Source organism: Schistosoma haematobium, chromosome ZW (assembly GCF_000699445.3).
Source record: "Schistosoma haematobium chromosome ZW, whole genome shotgun sequence".
Lineage (NCBI taxonomy): Eukaryota > Metazoa > Platyhelminthes > Trematoda > Strigeidida > Schistosomatidae > Schistosoma > Schistosoma haematobium.
Window position 1 is genome coordinate 52,021,257 of NC_067195.1, and position 18,414 is coordinate 52,039,670.

The 18,414-nt window shown below is 37.4% G+C and overlaps 1 protein-coding gene across 2 annotated transcripts; it reads right to left on the bottom strand.

Annotated features, from left to right (window-relative positions):
* EFCAB11_1 (EF-hand calcium-binding domain-containing protein 11) lies at positions 1–14,966 on the bottom strand. 2 transcript variants are annotated; one of them, XM_051208679.1, is made up of 4 exons: positions 14,906–14,966; positions 6,117–6,410; positions 5,828–6,082; positions 1–989 (listed from the first exon to the last, which is right to left on the bottom strand). In XM_051208679.1, the coding sequence occupies exons 2-4, from the start codon at positions 6,305–6,307 to the stop codon at positions 974–976; spliced, it is 462 nt and encodes a 153-aa protein (XP_051071790.1). In that variant the 5' UTR covers positions 6,308–6,410; positions 14,906–14,966; the 3' UTR covers positions 1–973. The 2 variants fall into 2 exon arrangements, with proteins under 2 accessions (XP_051071790.1, XP_051071789.1); XM_051208680.1 differs by lacking the exon at positions 14,906–14,966 and having other exon boundaries at positions 1–1,114; positions 6,117–8,914.
* Positions 14,967–18,414: the final 3,448 nt, after the last annotated feature.

Here is an 18,414-nt window from a genome sequence, read left to right on the forward strand (position 1 = left end):
TCCTCATCGGTCACCTAAACGACTCTCTTCTGTGCCTAGACGCCCGACATGAGCATTAAAGTCTTCGGCTAGTACTACAATATCTGTCGAACGCACTTTCTGGAGAAGAACAGATAACTGGTGGTAGAATTCATCCTTGATTGCATCCGCGCTGCAATCTGTCGGGGCATGTAATATACTTAAGAAAAGTATGTCTAAATTTAAGCTACGATTGGATTCTGTCGACAGGAAATCAGTAAAATTGGAATTTCACAAAAGTTGTTTAATAAATATGCTAATTATTAAATAAAACAATTTCAAGATGGTGATTGAAAATGGTATAGTAATCTGAAGTGTTTAATCAAATCACGTTCATCCACTAATACAATATGACAAATGTGTTCAGTTAAATAATATACTAGAAAATTGTATTCATTATAAGATGACTGAAGATAGCTATCATAAAGCTATACGCCTTAACTAACTAATCATTGATAACATTTAGTGACAACTCTTTTAAACTCATGGAGTTCAATGGTTTTAGTGTATAGCTAGCAGCTCCAACGCTTAATGAGGGAACAACGTATAATTATTTCTTAGTTTGAGTTCACAGTATGATTTGTAAGGTTTGAAATTCACGGTTTACAGACTTCAAAAAAACTTTAACCATTGTTTATTATTAATCTGTAACATCAAGTAAACGCTTGTTTTTTTTTTAAAAAAAGAAACATGTTACAATCAACAAAGTGCTACAAAGTGAACTGATTTATTCTAAAACTACTTGCGAAACGTATATTACAAGAAAAGAACAACAAATGTTACTTTTATCATTAGTTTTATCTAAATAATTATGAAAATAAGCAAACATTTGAAAAAAAATGTAAACACACATTTATTTATACAGAATAGGCAGGAGATACAATCAGAATCAATTGTATGATAAGTTCTTTGAAGTCATTGAAATATTCCATTTCAGTCACTTTTCGTAGACTGATTACATATTACTACAACTGAAAGAAGAAGTGTACAATTACAAACTTATTTCTCTTCAAACAAAATAATGCTAAACATGGAATCGATAGAAAGAAGGTATAGTGTTTAATAGATGATTCGTGAAGACGTTATAATATTAGTACTATAACACATATTTAATTAGCCCATTGATCGATCGAGAAGCAGATGGGACCAGAAAAAGCGTGTATTATGAGAAAAGTACAAAGAGTAGACGTTAATATCACAATATAGATATGTTCTATATCAAATATGTTTGTCTATACTCATTGGTCAACTACAAGCTAATCAGGATGGACAAAATAAAAAAGACTTGTTCAAACTGAAGATAATGGTTCTTGTTTTTAAACTGATATCAACTAAAGAAACATTGTTAATCATGATTGTTATGAATCAAGTAGTTTCATACTATGAACCGATCAATCTTCTATATTTAATTAAAAGTTTGTTTTAATCTGCTTACTTATTAATTAATGCTAAATAGTGTAAAAAATCTCATTCTAAAAGTTGGTTGGCAAAACAAGTAACTTATGGTTTATTAAATTATACAAATGCAGATGTAATTAACACAAGAATAGAGTTAAAGATGACATAGATCTACAACTATTAGTAATGAACATCAAGTACTTAAAACCTTTTATTACTTCTGATTTTACATATTATAACACTGAGATAGTATTTTCACATCGAAATAGTTTTCCCTATTGTCATACGAATTCGTTAGACAAAAAAATTATAATGCAAGTTTACGGTTAAGATTATTTATATATATGTACATTCTAGAGCTCCGCCTGTAGCCATTCAAAGGATACTGCGGGTTTTAGGCCTAGATAAAAGAGGAAGATTGAGCATGAAGTTAGCAACCCCATCCCATATAAGAAAAATTTGCTAAAAATATGTTAAAAAGAAAACAATCAAACCATTTAAAATAAGCCTTGGGAGTTGGAGAATCTTCATTTAGAATAATGAAGCCTCATAGTGAAAGCCGAGATTCTTCGGAAATCACGAGGCCGATGCCACTTCTGACGATTACAAAATATACCAATATAGGTATATGGAATGTCCGAACAACATAGAAGATTGAGGGAACCAATCAAATAGCTACGGAAATGAGGATATACAAATTGGCTTCTGTAGAGGTACTACTGTACTTTGGTCATGAAGAGAACGCCTCACATACACAAGAAGTTGCGCAGACACTATCCAAAGAAGTACGAAAAGCACTTAAAGGATGGTAATCTCGTGGATTCGGAAACTTCAAAGCATTCTTCAAAACAAAAAAGGACGGGATCACAACGAATTTCACGTAGCGATATGCACTCACCAGTGATGGACATGAAAACGATAAAAATGGGAGGGTGCAATCGATCAAAGAGAAGTGCCCAGGAAAAGACATGTCTATCCGATGGGAGATCTAAACATCAAAGTTGGGATGGACAACAACGAGTATGAAGATGTCATGGGACGATATAGAGTGTGAGAAAGCAATGAGAATGTTGATATATATGCAAATTTATATGCCTTCGACAAATTGGTTATGAAAAACACTATCTTCCCTCACAAACTCACACATAAATTTACATCGGTACCACCGAATCACACTACAAGGAACCACATAGACTACATCTGCATGAATAGAAACTTCAGAGGACCCATGGAGGGCGTTAGGACAAGGAGAGGAGCAGAAGCAACCTCAGATCACCACCTGGTTGTGGGCAAGATTGAACTTAAACTAAAGAAGTAATGGACAACTAGACAAACAGCATTGCAAAAGTTTAATACAGTCTTCCTTCCAGATACTGACAAAGTCAACAAACTCAAGATAGCTCCCTGCAACAAGCTCTGAGTTTATAAGACCTACTCAAAGAAGAGGAAATTACTATAGAGAATAAGTGGAAGCGGACTAAACAAGCAATAACTTCAGTTTGTCAGGAGGTTCTGTGTCGCAAGAAGCATCATCATAAGGAATGGATCTCTACCAAAACCTTGAACAGCATTCAAGAAAGGAAGAACAAAAAACAGCAATTAACGACAACCGAACAAGAACAGAGAAAGTCATGCACAAACCGAATTTACAGAGGCAAACAAGAGAGTGAAGAGGAGCATCAGAGCCGACAAGCGGAAATACATGTTAAACCTAGGGATGACAGAGGAAAAGGCTGCAAGAGAAGGAAATATGGGACATCTATACGGTACAACGAAAAACCTGGAAGGGAAATACAACAAACTAGGGCGACCAGTTAGGAATAAAGAAAGCGAGTGTTATGACTTATCCCCCTGTCAACCATTACGTGACAAGATCGTTGATCAAAATACCGGCTTCTGTGACTTTTTCCCTGTGTTATACCGATGATACGTCACCCAGCACTAGCACCGTTGATTCAACTCTGAATCCTTATTGATCCTCAATATAGTAGTCTCTCGCCTAGCCTTGCCCGTTGAGTCCAGAACACAACGTCCACCTCCACTCTGTGAATAATATATTTCAAAAATACTTAGTTTACATGCAAGCAGATCAGACAGCATCACACTATACAAAAATAAGACTGTGAATAAATTAAGAGTGGTAAATCGTATGATAGTAGATAATGAGTCAAATAAAAACTTGTGGTAAAGGGAATATATATATATATATATATATATATATATATATATATATATATATACCAGCTAAGGCATCGAAGTTACACATAGAAGTAACTGCAAAGATACTCCACATTTTATTCAGGTGGATTTGAGAAATAGAACAAGTGTCTACAGACTGGAAAGAAGGATACCTCATCAATATACCAAAGAAAGGTCTCAGCAACTATGAGAAATACAGAAGCATCACATCACTAATAGTACCGGGGAAAAGTTCTCAACAGTGTTGTTGAACTGAATGAAAGATTAAGTAGACACCCAAATTCGTGATCGACAGGCTGACTTCCGTTAGGACTGATCGTGTACGGACCAAATAGCGACACTAAGGATCATTTTGAGCAATCAATTGAATGTAATTCCTCACCACACATCAAATCCCTTGATCATGAAAAGGTGTTCTACAGTGTGGATAGGAGAATATTATGAAACGTTTTTGGACATGATGGTGTACCTGACAAGACTGTCACAATCATACGGACATTTTATGAAGGACTGTACCGCGAAGTCCTGGATGGAGGGTGGCTCATAAATGTATTTCAAGTGAAAACCGGTGTTAGACAACGGTGTTTACTCTCACCCTTTCTTTTCCTTCTATTGGTCGGATGGATTATGAAGATCTCTATATCTGAGGGTTAGTATGCAATACCATGGACAGGTTGGATGCAGCTAGACGGTCTGGACTTCGCAGATGACCTAGATCGCCTATCCTACACAGAAGAACACATACAGATCGAGACAACCAGTGCAGCAGCGGCTTCTGCATCAGTAGGCCTCAACATATACAAGGGAAAAAGTAAGATCCTCAAATAAAACACGAAGAACACCAACGCAATCACACTTGGTGGAGAAACTCCAGAAGAGCTGGAAGCATTCAAATACCTGGGCAGCATCATCGATAAACAAGAACGACCTTATGCAGATGTAAGGGAAATGATTGGAAAGTCAAATGTAATGATCCCATATATTCTTTAATTGGAACATATGGGACTCAAAACAAATATCAGCCAATATCAAAGTTGGAATCGTCAATACGAACGTCAAAACAGTTATACTGTACGAAGCTGAAACTTGGAGAACTATTACGACCATCACCAAAAAGTACAAGTATTTGCAAACAGTTACCTACGCCAGATACTCCATATCCGTTAGCGAGATACCATCGTCAACAAACTACTATGGCAAAGAACAAACCAACTTCTAGCTGAAGAGGGAATTAAGGGAAGATGCCGAAGGAGGGTAAGACATACATGGTTTATATCATAAAACTGCATCACGAGGCGAGCCCTTACTTGGAATCCTGAAGGCGAAAGATAAAGAAGAAGGCTCAGACACACATTGCTTCGGAAATTGGAGGCAGACGTAAAAAGAATTAATGTCAGTTGGAAACAACTGGAAAAGAAAGTCCAGGACAAAGTTGGATGGGGAATACTGGTGGGAGGCCTATGGTTCTGCACAAGGGGTAACAAGCGTAAGTAATTAAATCTTGATGGTGTACGAGACTAGAAATCGCTTTTAAATAGGTCTCATAGAATATAAGTTATGGTGTATGGAGTTCAATTCAAATGTGTAAACGTACTCTATCAGGAAAAAATAAACAATAACTTCATCTTTGTTTTTATTACGATTTAAACATTAGGAAGTTGTAATGTTAGCTAATCGAAGACAGTGTAAAATCCGGTATGAATGAGAATCGATCGAAGTTGGTACATTCAAGATAAGTACACGGGTAAAGAAAATTAGCGAGGCGAGAGGTGAACGGGGTAACAACAATACTCACCAAAGTGAAAAGTTGATATTAAGAAAATAATTGAAAATGAATAAATAAGATCACAGATTAAACGGTAAGGGATGAAATTAAGCTCGAAATCTAAGGGGGTGTAACGGATAAATACAACTACATTATCACAATCGATTTTGAAGAATGTAACTAAGCATCTTCAACCAGAAAGCTGACCCCTCTTCAGTACGACTTTGTCAGGTGTCAATGACGTTACAAACGAATTTCCTATTTCGATTTGGTCACCTTTAACCTTATAATAACACATCCCTATGGTATCCAGTAAAGATTATATTCACTGGTCGTAATAAGTGACTGTAAGACATTGAATAACATCAGATTGAAAAAACATAATTTCTCAGACGATAATAAAAATACAATGCTATGTCATAAAGTCTGAACAAATTTTAAACTTACGACTTTGTAGTATGTAGATAATCTTCATATGAAACTCGACCGTCACAATCTTGGTCAAACTCTCTGAAAATAGTACGCAGTAGACCAGATGGTAAAGATGGTAAGTATCTACTCCATATTTTGTGTAAATCATTTATCATAACAAAGTCCTTAGAATCTAGATCTAAACAATCAAATGATAATCTATTGTGTTTATCAATATGTGGAAGGTTATTCTGAAAATGTTTCTGAAGCATTTGGATAGAAGAAAGAAAACTATTTACAATCAGAAAATAAAGAGTTTACAAACCCGGAAAATGTTAGACCAATTGCCTCACCATCGGGATTTGATTCAAAAAATGATAAAATACATTTCATCTCTTCCTTATTCGGCTTCCTTCCATAAAGTTCGATAAATAACGTTTTACAGCCTTCTCTGTCCACGTAAAATCCATCAGAACAGCTATAATTGCTAAAAACTTTATGCAAGAAACTGGACATATTAATGGAGTGGTTCGGATAAAAGATTTGATAAGGTTCAGCTAGCTGGTAAAGAACAGTTCATGAGGACTTCCTACCAGTCAAACATTATTGTGGGAAAGATCTATAAAATAAAAAGATAGACAGTAATCTAGAGCACTAGTAAACTGAAACACAAGAAGCATAAACATAGAAAATCACTGGCATAATTCTTAACCACTTAAGGAATTATTTAAACATGTTCATGAAATTCGACTTAATATCAATAAAACACGCTTATAATATAACTAGAATCGAACGGTTACAGTAAGCATTCAAGCAGAATAACATTAGATTAGCCTGAGAATATATAAACGAATTCGAGAAGTTCATTCGAACATATACTGATCTTTTCTTGATGATTTTAGACGTTCTTTCCAGGGACATTTTGGTAGAGATTTTAGTGAGTATTGCAACTACTTTGGTTTTCACAAATTAACAGCTTTGCAATACAAGACTAGTTAAATAAGTGTATAAGCTTATCACGTCTTACAAATTTCGATAAATCTTTAAAGCCGCATTAAAATGAGTTAGATTGTACCATAAAATACCCCATGTTGTGGCTGACTGGATCAAGAGATTTATATTTTTAGGAACCTTAAAAAAATAATAAATACACGATTTAGATAACTAGCACGCTGCAGTCACTGAAAGATATTGCTTAAACTACAGTTCTGACAATTTTGTCCCGGTTTCTAGATATTATAGTAATATACTGTATAAGCATAATTATAAAAACGTTAGTACTTTGGAAAACTTCTTCAGACTGTACAGTTATGAATATACAAATATTGCACTATAAAAAATATTGGAGTATACATAGGAACATTCTGGTTGGATCGAAAATAATAGATTATAGATTGACGAAGTCTCAAATAATACCATGATGCTTAATTAGTAAGGTTAAAAAAGTTACACAAGGAAAAGTCATAGAAATTACATGGCCTAAGGTAATGAGTCCTAATTAACAAATTAAAATCGTATGTAAAAAGTAGAAATTGTTGTGTCGTGGTAATTGTGATAATGATGATGATAGTAACAATATCTGTTAATAAGTATAATGTGTAAAATTAGAAAGATGAACGTATAATTAGGAATACGACAGTATCACAGGAAAGCATTACAAATCTATTCGTTGATGTGAGGTCAAACCTAATGATAAGTCACTGAAAAGATATGCCTTGAGCCAAATTGAATTATACTGAACGTATGCCACTGAGTTAAAAAAAAAATCCTATAGAGATTATATACCACTGAAGATTTACTTCAAAATCTAAAACATTCATAATCGAAATATGTTCAGGAAGCAAAAAAACAAGGGAAATAAGGTAGGAATCAATCAAATCGAAGGACTAGGTAACCAATCATTAAAACCTGACTTACCTAGCATTTGTAGCTGGTGCGCTTTTAAATTTATTTTTTTAGTTTGGACCCAGTAACCCACCTCAATTTGATTCCTATTCAAAGTTTTGTGATAAGCGTAGATATTAGAATCATTTGAAGACAGATTTTTAGTTAGAAAACTATTTATCCCAACACAGGGTTTAATAGTATCAACAAATTTCAAGCTTGTTGGATTTTGATGTTGTGTTCAGTCGATGTGCAGTCTGTTACGTTCAAACATGACCCTAGTTTCCAGAATCTTGTCTGATCATTCGTCAGAAGGATAATTTTATTTGTTACCATTCTTGTCGAAAAATTACAGTACCTTGTCCCCTGCAGTGACCATAAAGCTTTCATTAGATTCTAATTTTCAGATAACCTTAATTTTCTGAGTAAGCATGCTTCTTATGTGATGTTTGTTGCTTGTAAGCTAATTGCAGCTGTTAATTAATGTGGTTTTGAATCTTTCTAGTTCTAAATTTGTTGACCAAAACTTGTGTCTGGAAAAATAGATTCTTGAACTAAAAGTCTGTCTGTGCATAACTCTTCTCAAACATATTTACACATATTAGAACTAAAGAATGTAAGAGATTGAAGTCTCTACTTAAAGCAAAAAATAAAACGTAATTCAAAGTAATGGGGTGAGTAATTAGTTTTAACATTGTAGTAAATCTTCCTAATGTAAAAAATGAAATACAGTGGTTTCATTTAGTGGGGCAAACACCAGACAGTGAATTTCTGTCATCTATAAATTATTTAGTTTTCAGTAAAGATGTGTCAGTCTACAAAATATTTGAGTGAAAGTGGTTGTCAGATGAACTTCAAGTCCGCAAACACTAATTAGTAGATTTTAAACTATCAACCAAAGAACAGTTCATTGGCCGAGTGGGAGCTTATGGGGAACTGTCATCAGAATTGACTACCTCAAGTGGTGTTCGTCAGGGCTGTCCACTCTCTCCATTCTTGTTTAACTTTGTCGTTGACGTGCTTTTGGAGATAACACTTTCCTCATCTAGATTTCCAGGGGTTGAACTTCTACCGGGAGATTCACTTTTTGACCTAGAATATGCCGACTACATAGTTCTATTTGGTGAAGACTCTGACAAAATGCAGAGTCTTCTGACCATCGTAAGCAACAGTGCAAGCATATTCGGGATGCGATTCTCCCTCCTCGAAATGCAAAATGTTGCTTCAGGATTGGGTTGCATCGACACCCGAACTAGTGATAGGGAGTGAAGTAGTTGAGTGTGTCGACCGCTTCACTTATCTTGGAAGTCTCATCAGCCCTTGTGGTTTAGTGTGTGACGAAATCTCAGCGCGGATACAGAAGGCTCGACTAGCTTTTGCCAACTTGCTTCATTTATGGCGTAGGCGAGATATCCGTCTATCAACCAAAGGACGTGTTTACTGCGCAGCAGTTCGTTCCGTCCTACTTTATGGCAGTGAAACATGGCCGGTAAGAGTAGAGGATATTCGTAGGTTACTAGTATTCGATCATAGGTGTCTTCGAAATATTGCTCGTATATTCTGGGACCATCGAGTAAGTAACGCAGTTGTTAGGAAACGGGTACTAGGTGAGGATGGCAAATCAATTGATGAAGTAGTGAAACTTCATCAGTTGAGATGGCTGGGACACGTGTTACGTATGCCCAACGACCGACTACCTCGACGTGCTATGTTCAGTGGTATAGGAGTAGGTTGGAAGAAAGCTAGAGGCGGCCAAACCAAAACATGGCACAAGTCCATGAAGTCACTGACAAGTGGACTGAGTCATGTTGGTAGGTGTAGACTACCTGGTTGGGGACCGCGAGACGATAGAAACCGATGGTTAGAGACCCTGAATGACATGGCTCAAAATCGTTTGCAATGGCGCAGGTGCATCCACTCTTTGTGTTCTCCCAAATTCTAATCTTCTGAATTCTTCATGTCCCTTTATTTGTTCCCTTCCCAAATTTATTTCACTGGATTATACTCCTTGAATAACATCTTCAAACCCTAATTTTTCTGATTACAGCTTATAATTTTACTACATCTAGCACTACGGGATTTGGATCGACAACTGTATCTCTGTGCTAATATAGTATGGCAACTTGAACTGACGTATGTGAGTACGAAGTTCTACTTTGTTGCTGACTGACTGAGAGTCCATTTCTTGTTTGAACTAAAAGCACTTAAGGTAATGGCAAAACATTATGACCACATCTATCAAATTTCCTATACCAATGTACCAAAGGTGAAATTTCTTCTCGCTTTTGAGTTTGAAGTAATAAATAAATGAGTTTCTTTATTATTTTAGTGACTTATTTCACTCAAGAATCACAAAAGCGAAAGTTCTGCCCACACATGTATGCATGTACCTGTATGTAGTTTCGATAAGGACCACCTGAACCATAGAGGCATTTTGTCTTTTAATACGTACGTTTTCTAAACCAATTTGATAGTGATATATGGAGCACAATCTGAAGCCATCACAGTCAATACCTAGATCTATGATAGAAGTATCAGGAAGTTGGTTCGAATAACTAAACATTCAGCGGCCATCCAGGTTTGTATGCAATAAAATATGGACGATATCTGATAAACTAACAACGAGGACTTTTGTAAACTATAGAGGCAGAGTTAACCGCATAAACTAATCCAAACTTAAAATTAGTTGTTAATAGCACACATGTCAGTGTATACTACGAATAATCCAGTCGGTAATTAGATGGGGTCGAATGGGTTTACATGAAGGCAAATAAATTAAAGATTTATCCAAACGAAAGCCTAAATTTTTCAAACATTCGTCTTTAAACTCTGCATAGTTTACCCAAGTGAAATATATGGCTGACTAAGCCTTGCGTATCAACAATTTCTCAGGGCCAGATAAATAAAACATGGGTGATGTTCAAGAATTAATGGTTTAAAATTGTTGTGAATGGAACAGAAGAGATATTTTAAACGGATTTCTGTGTCTACCAAAAACGGATCGGTGAATCTCCCAAGTGGGGGTTGTTTTGTAAGGCATTTTGCTGTAACATGCATGAGTATATATTGATTACATCACGATCAGCTACTGCTGGCGTGGTTGTGTACAAGACTGCCGCTCCTTTTGGAGTACCTATCTGGACTCTAACCATGTATTGGTCTGCGCCAATCTTACCTTACTTTTCAGTGGACAACAAAGTGACCGCCATCAATGGATCGATATTAGCAAGCTGGTTGCAACTTCTGTTGCAAGTAAGTATCGAACAGAGCTAGCCTCTAGGCTAGCTACCACTCCACCGAAAAGTATAGATGAGCATTGGTCACAATTGCATGACGCCATGAAAATGGCAGGTACAGTCAGTTGTGGGTTCGCGAAACGTCCCGCTTATAATCACTGGGTTTCTTCAGGCTCCTTACAACTCATTGAAGCCCGTCGGTCTACTCCGGGTGACCGTGAGTTTGACCATAAACGAAGGATGTTACGTAATGAAATTGGGCAAAGCTTGCGTAAGGACCGAGAAGCCTGGTGGTCGAAGCGTGCTAATGAACTGGAAGCAGCAGCTGCATCTGGTAACTACCGGAAGCTCTTCCAACTCATTCGAGCCACTAGCAGCAAGAAGTCTGGTGTGAGTGAAACAATCTGCGAGGATGATGGGATGCCAATCACTAACATTCATCGACGTCTTGGACGATGGGCAGAATTTTTCGAAGGGCAGTTCAACTGGCCTGCTGCTTCGGCAACATCGGTCAGACTGTCCTGCCCTCCATGGTCGGTGACGACTGATCCACTAAACGAGGAGGAAGTCCGCAATGAACTCCAACTCTTGAAGCGTTACAAATCACCTGGCCCAGATGACTTACCTCCGGCTCTTTTTAAAGATGGTGCTGACTTTTTGACTAAGGAATTGACGACGTTGTTTACAAAGGTTTGGGAACTAGAGAGTGTACCAACGTCATGGAATGAGTCGATAGTTGTCCCTATCTTTAAAAAGGGTTCACGTCGTTCCTGTAACAACTATCGGGGGATAAGTCTACTTCCGATTGCGTCCAAGCTATTGGCTTCCGTCATACTTCGTAGGTTGTTCAAAACCCGAGAAAGATTGACTCGCGAGGAGCAGGCTGGGTTTCGTTCTGGTCGAGGATGTATTGATCATGTCTTCACCCTCCGCCAAATGTTAGAACACCGTTATACTTATCAAAGGCCAACAATCACAGTGTTTCTTGACATCAGGGCTGCCTCCGACTTGTTGGATAGCACTGTTCTCTGGGATTGTCTATTGAAGAAGGGTGTGCCTGAGAAGTTTATTAACATCCTAAAAGCCCTATATACAAACACCTCAGGCAGAGTGAGAGCATACAATCACCTCTCTCCATTGTTCCATTCGAGCAGTGGGGTTAGGCAGGGTTGCCCAATCTCACCATTCCTCTTCAACTTTGCCATCGATGGCATTCTGGAAACAGCTGTGATGGATGTAAGTAATGGTGGTGTGGATCTGTTGCCTGGAGAAAGACTTCTCGACCTTGAGTATGCGGACGATATTGTCTTACTGTGCGATAATGCCCAAGGCATGCAATCCACACTTAATCAGTTGGCAATCAGTGTCCGTAGGTATGGTATGTGCTTTGCACCTTCGAAGTGCAAAGTACTTCTACAAGACTGGCAGGATTCTAATCCTGTACTCACCCTGGATGATGAGCAGATAGACGTAGTTGAGAAGTTCGTGTATCTGGGTAGCTGCATAAGTGCTGGTGGGGATGTGAGTGATGAGATCAATGCACGTATAGTGAAAGCCAGAGCGGCTTATGCCAATCTGGGCCACCTTTGGCGCCTTCGTGATGTTAGTCTGGCTGTAAAAGGTCGGATCTCCAACGCGTCGGTGAGAGCAGTTTTGCTCTATGCTTGTGAAACCTGGTCTCTCCGAGTTGAGGACGTTAGACGACTCTCTGTGTTCGATCATCGCTGTCTCCGAAGGATTGCTGACATCCATTGGCAACACCATGTCGTTAATGCAGAGATTCGGCATCGTGTGTTCGGGCACAGAGACGACAATTCAATTGGTGTCACCATCTTGAAACACCGACTTCGGTGGCTTGGACATGTTCTCCGAATGTCGTCCCAGAGAATTCCACGTCGTGCATTATTTGCCGACTCTGGGACTGGTTGGAAGAAGCGGAGAGGTGGTCAGTGCATGACATGGTGTCGCGGTATGGAAGAAAGTTGCAAAGGACTGGCTTTTGTTGGTCCTTCACGACTCCCTGGTTGGGGTCCGAGAGATGGTGCTACACAGTGGCTAGAGACGTTATCAGATATGGCTCAGAATAGAAGCCAGTGGCGATCCTGCTGTAACCTTTTACTTTCTTCATAAAAAGTGGTTGTATCTTCCCTACCTGAAAGATTTTTTCTGATTGTATTTTTCCGTTCCCTCATTTCTACCATACTACCTTACATCAATCTCCTCGTTATTATTCTCTTTTTTTACGCTCCCTACCTTTATTTTCTTTCTCTTCGAATTCTCATTGTTTTGTGTGGCGCATATATATTGGAGCTCTCTTGTACCAATATTCATGTGTTCAAATAAATAAGGAAAATAATAAAGAATTGCCAATGAAAGACCAAATACTTTTGATGAGTCTAGAATCAGGCAAGAACGAAACTGTGTGTGCCACCGCTAATAGTGCATATTTGGACGTACTAAGAATCAAAAGTTCTCGATTATCGCGATTAAAATTAACACCAGTCCTAAATTTCAGTTATCCGTAGGAGCCTCATAGACAAATGTTTATAGTCTAAAAAGAGCATGAGTTCCTAGCATTACTGGGTGGATTAAAACTTCTCATTATAGCTGTGACTGAAACTTGTTTAGTGCATAATTCTGGCATTATTTCTGAACTATTATGTTATAGCTTACTGAGGATTGGTAGGGAGTAGAGTGGTAATATAATTAAACGTAGTAGGGATATATGTTTCTTTGCTTGAGTGTCATGGAGGAAGAATTCGTGAGGCAAAGAGGTGTAAACGCACTTTTACAGATTTTATATTTATTCTACGTCCCATCAATCGTACGTAGGCTAATCCGCTCTATTCATGACTTGTATTGAGAAGAAATGTCCTGAGTTAAATATAGGCGCCTGACATTGAGGGACACTGATGCAACGGACATCAGTTGGAAAGATTTGTCCTCAGTCGGATCTGATTGCATCTTTGATACAGGCTTCTTCAAAATTTCATGGAGCGTGGTTTAGTGCAGTATGAGGCCAGACGCACATTTTCCGAACAAAAATCTTCTTCCCTTAATTTAGCGCCCGCACATTAAAGTTTGAAAATTATATCACAACTTACAAAGAGTGATTAGATAGTTCTGTTATTTTAGGATTAAGTCCTATGATAGACTGTGACTAAACTTAACATTGTTCGAACATACATTTTATCGATTAAAGATTGCCCTACTCCAATGTTCTGTGTGACTGACGTTAACTCTTTTAGTGAAGAGGGTGGTTTAACTTTTAATATCCTCTATTATACAATGGACAAACCCACGTAAATTGAATAACGGTTTGTCATTTACAAGGAAATATACCATAGAACTTCTTAGGCGTAAATGTGTGCATCAAAATATATTCATCTGCGCAGTCACTGAGCTATATAGATTCATTTATTGTAAAACTTGTAAATAATGACTAGGCTCTCAGCATCATCAGTTGGAAATATTTAACAGAAGTGACTTGACGACACTTAATCTCTACTAGTCTTTAACCGCTATGAGCAGTAGAACCCACAACTAAAAGGCGGAAATGCATCACTTATTTTATACAGGAGGACAAGCCTCTGATACTGCACTACATTTCTACAATAACAAATATCTGTCCTCCGGCAAACTGTACGCGTCCACATTGCAAATGACTGTAATCCAAAAAAAGTGCGAGGTTTACGTACGTATATGAGGAAAGTTTCTTATTTCAGACGAGATACTTATGAGTATCTCGCTTGTGCATTTGAACCATACATATCCAGTATTTCAAAACACTGGCATACTTGTTTCTTCTAAAACAACCTGGTTTTACTTGTTAATGTCGTGCTTTTCTATTTTCTACTTATCCAAATAATAATCGCTGGCGAAATTAAAATATACGTCTTCAGCCTGATAAGTAGTCAACTAAAAGAAAATATTCAACAATAAATAGTTATTTCACCAAGTAGTAATCCTCAAACTAAACAACCCCCCAGCTTACTGTTACCAACGTTACAGCACACAATTTCATAAGAGAGGAAATCCTTAAAACTCTCTCAAGGTCACGGTGCAATATCCAATATAATAGTGGTAAACCCCAGTCTCCCTGACCAGAGATAAGTGAATTTTAACTCTGAAATTTCGAAGCCTGAGTTGCACAAAAATATTCTTGCGTAAAAAAGACATACCAGTGAACAATTCGATCAGTTATCTGGAAATACTGTTAGATATACATATATTCTCAGCTCATTTGGATTCTAGCTAACTGAAACTGTCCAATTAAATGTACTGATTCAGCCAATCGATCAATAACATTAAATCAAAGGTCCTTTCATCTTGCCGTGTCGCTAGTTTTACGGTACGATCACTTTACCAAGCTAAATTAACAGAATGTTATATAACGACTGAAAGAGAAAATACAGATATATTCCTACGGTTTCGTATGTGTAAAAAGCACGTCGGAATTGTTTGAAAGTAAAAACCAGAGTAAAATATCACCACTTTTTCAGGAATGTATTCTACGTTTTATCTCCTCGTAATATGAAATATCCAGTGGATGTATGCTCGACATCGTCACGTCAAATAAGTGAATACTAAGATCATATAGTCAACGAATCTATCATGTAATGATGTAATTTTTAGCAAAAATAAGTTTATGCCGTGAGTTTTTATTCATCATATCAGATTGTATTACAGTAAACAAGCGCATTACATGATGGAATTATATCCTAAGAATTAGAAAAATCAATAGTAATTGTGGTTGTTTCGAATTAGACCGTCAGTGAAATATAGTAAAAGGTTTAAAGCTAAGTCTAGTTCAATAAACCACGTTATGACGTAAAATGGTTGTAAACTCCAGTCTCGAAAAACATCGTTTATGCTCTTTTGGTATGTTTTATTAGCTTAAAGCTTGCTTAAAGAGTTTAAAGACTTAATTACCTAAAGTAGGCCACCTGAAGTTACATGCCGATTCAAAGGAGTTATAAATTACGACAACCATTTTGTTTGGTAAATTCTCTGTCGTAAAATTTATTTTAGTCAATACAGTAATCGCACTTGCAATATTTTATGCGGCATATAAAATTAACAACTTGAGTCGCTTAATTATCGGCAGTGTACTTGAGCGTCAAATTTAGGAAACGATCAGTGTGAGATATTTCAGTGTAACTAGCTGCCGTAAGCTAAAGCTTAGAATTTCTGCACTACAGCAAGAATCAGGCATCTGTTTATAATACGTCATATTTATTATATTTGCTGGGCCTTTGAAATCTTAGCAAGCCCTGACCAAATCATCCGGCAGGTGGGTCTTTCGTGCCTTAAGGTAACCCTCGTGCTATTGATAGAAGAAACCAGACAAGTAGTGAATATGTCTTTATTTCGATCTTCGCGCAGTCACAGTGGAGCGTGAGATTATTTGTTCAGACAAACAAAGCCTCTCAAAATTCAATATAAGATAATAGGAAATATGACGCCTATGCAAAATAAGGAAGTGAATGAATACTTGACCTGTACTGTTTTGGCATATGCTTGGTTGTTTGAGGTCAGTTCTTAACCAACCAACCTATGCCGTTACAGGTCACTGAATATCGAACTGATCATCAATCTCTGTCAAGGTCAAGGATGACCAGTGCGCATCAGTTAATCGTTCGCCATGGACTGGCACATGCGGTGTTAATCTTAGTTTCGCTTGTATCAAATTCAACTAATATATCTCTATAATAACGTCCTTTGCGTTGTACAGTCTTCAAAGCATCTGTAGTACCACGTAAGGTGGTGACCGCAAGGGGTGAATTCGACGTTAGCTAGTTCGTCACACCATTCCTGTCTTACTTTAGTAGGCCCTCACTCATTCGACATAGATCATCTACGCTGGCGATCTACAAATTCCCTCTCTCCCTATCATCTCGCTAATACATTTCCTCGATCAGCTACATGTAGCACAGCGGTGATATGTACCTGTAATAACACCTTAACGTTTACTGAAAACAACAAACTGTAGCAAATCTCATGTAAGCATCCCTTAAATGAAAATACTGATCCAAAACAGTCCAATTACAAATACGACAGAAATTCCTTGGATGCTGCCGTTGTTGAGCATCATGTATAGTGTTTAGTTTGAAAGAATGCGATAAATACGTCTGGTGTGCGATTGTAGACTATACGTCCGAGTTTGACTATATCTTAGGATCATAGATATTAGATATTTTCCTAAGAGTTAACGTAAAAATCTAGGTAGCCAACTAGCTGTTTTTGATCCCTGGAAAAAAGCAGCATACTGTTCTGGGAGAGAAATGTTCAATTTCTTAATTACATGTGACCTGCTGTGGATAAACATTGAAAGTTAACTTAAATATTGGCAACGCTATTTTATCAGACACCAAGTCTACTAGTATTTATTGCCGTAAAACGAGACAGATATACATTATGATACGTAAAGAGAAGCAAACAAATCAGCTGTTCAATACTGTATTTTGCTTATACTATACATTGTACAGATCGTAAGGGTGGTATAATCTATAACTGATGTGTGTGAAGCTGTTGTTAAACCAAAGTTGCATGAATTCTACTTTGCTTAAGGACATTCTATTTTATTTGTCTGTCTACTTATTCCACGTGCATATGTACGTGCACTTATTTATTTTCTTATTTGTAATATAAAAACAGTCAATTATTTTTTGTTGGTAATTCCATACTATTGACCAAAACTAGTACTATTTACTGGTGTAGAATGGAACAGGAGTGATTACCCAGAGTACTTCACCGATAAAATCATATTTTTGTCGAACGATTTACCGAAGACTTTAGTAAAAGCATCTTATCCACAGTTCATAAAAGCAGACTGAACGTACACTATGAACTTCGCGACGGTTTCTAATGTTTGTAATTTGCCTGTTTCACCCTTCAGTTTGAGAAAAAATAAGGGCCAAAACATGTCAGCATTATCAATCTGAAAGTTGCAAATACAAACCTGTTGTAAATGCTGATTTGATATTCTTTTATTGATGAAAATGTCTTCCTGTAATTTTGTAAGTCTGATTCTTCATTTATTTGTCAAGGTAACTGTCGAAAGAAATCCATGAAATACGAACTTCGTGGCAGCTAGTTCACTTGTAACAAGTGACACTTAATAGTAATATACTACTCATTTCAGTTCTTTTTGTGAAGAATCTGTAGAATTACGGTCTAATTCGTTATTAGCGTGCTCGGCTTCGAAGGTTGTGTGGTTAGGGTCCGATACCACTACAAACCTGCAAACATGGGGTCGCGTATAGATTTCTAAAGGAAACAGCTCGTTGAGCCCTTAGCATTCACACAACCTACTCCGACAATCATGGTGCGCCACGGTAGCAGGTGGAAAGATATGCATAATACATATCCTACCAACCTCTTTCGATGAAGCTATCACCTTATTGAAATGCTCTGCACCTAATTTCACAGCTGCTAACTCGAGCACACCCTAACATATGAGCAATGTCTACGATGGAGTACTAGTAAACTAAGGGCAGAGTA

What these genes read in the sequence shown, in the direction of transcription:
- EFCAB11_1 (XM_051208680.1), bottom strand. Translation starts at nt 6,307, where the DNA reads ATGTCCAGTTTCTTGCATAAAGTTTTTAGCAATTATAGCTGTTCTGAT. An exon ending in ATTGGTCTAACATTTTCCGG is followed by an intron (nt 6,083 to 6,116) that starts GTTTGTAAACTC and finishes GATTGTAAATAG; the next exon opens with TTTTCTTTCTTCTATCCAAA. An exon ending in TATCTACATACTACAAAGTC is followed by an intron (nt 1,115 to 5,827) that starts GTAAGTTTAAAA and finishes TATGTGTTATAG; the next exon opens with TACTAATATTATAACGTCTT.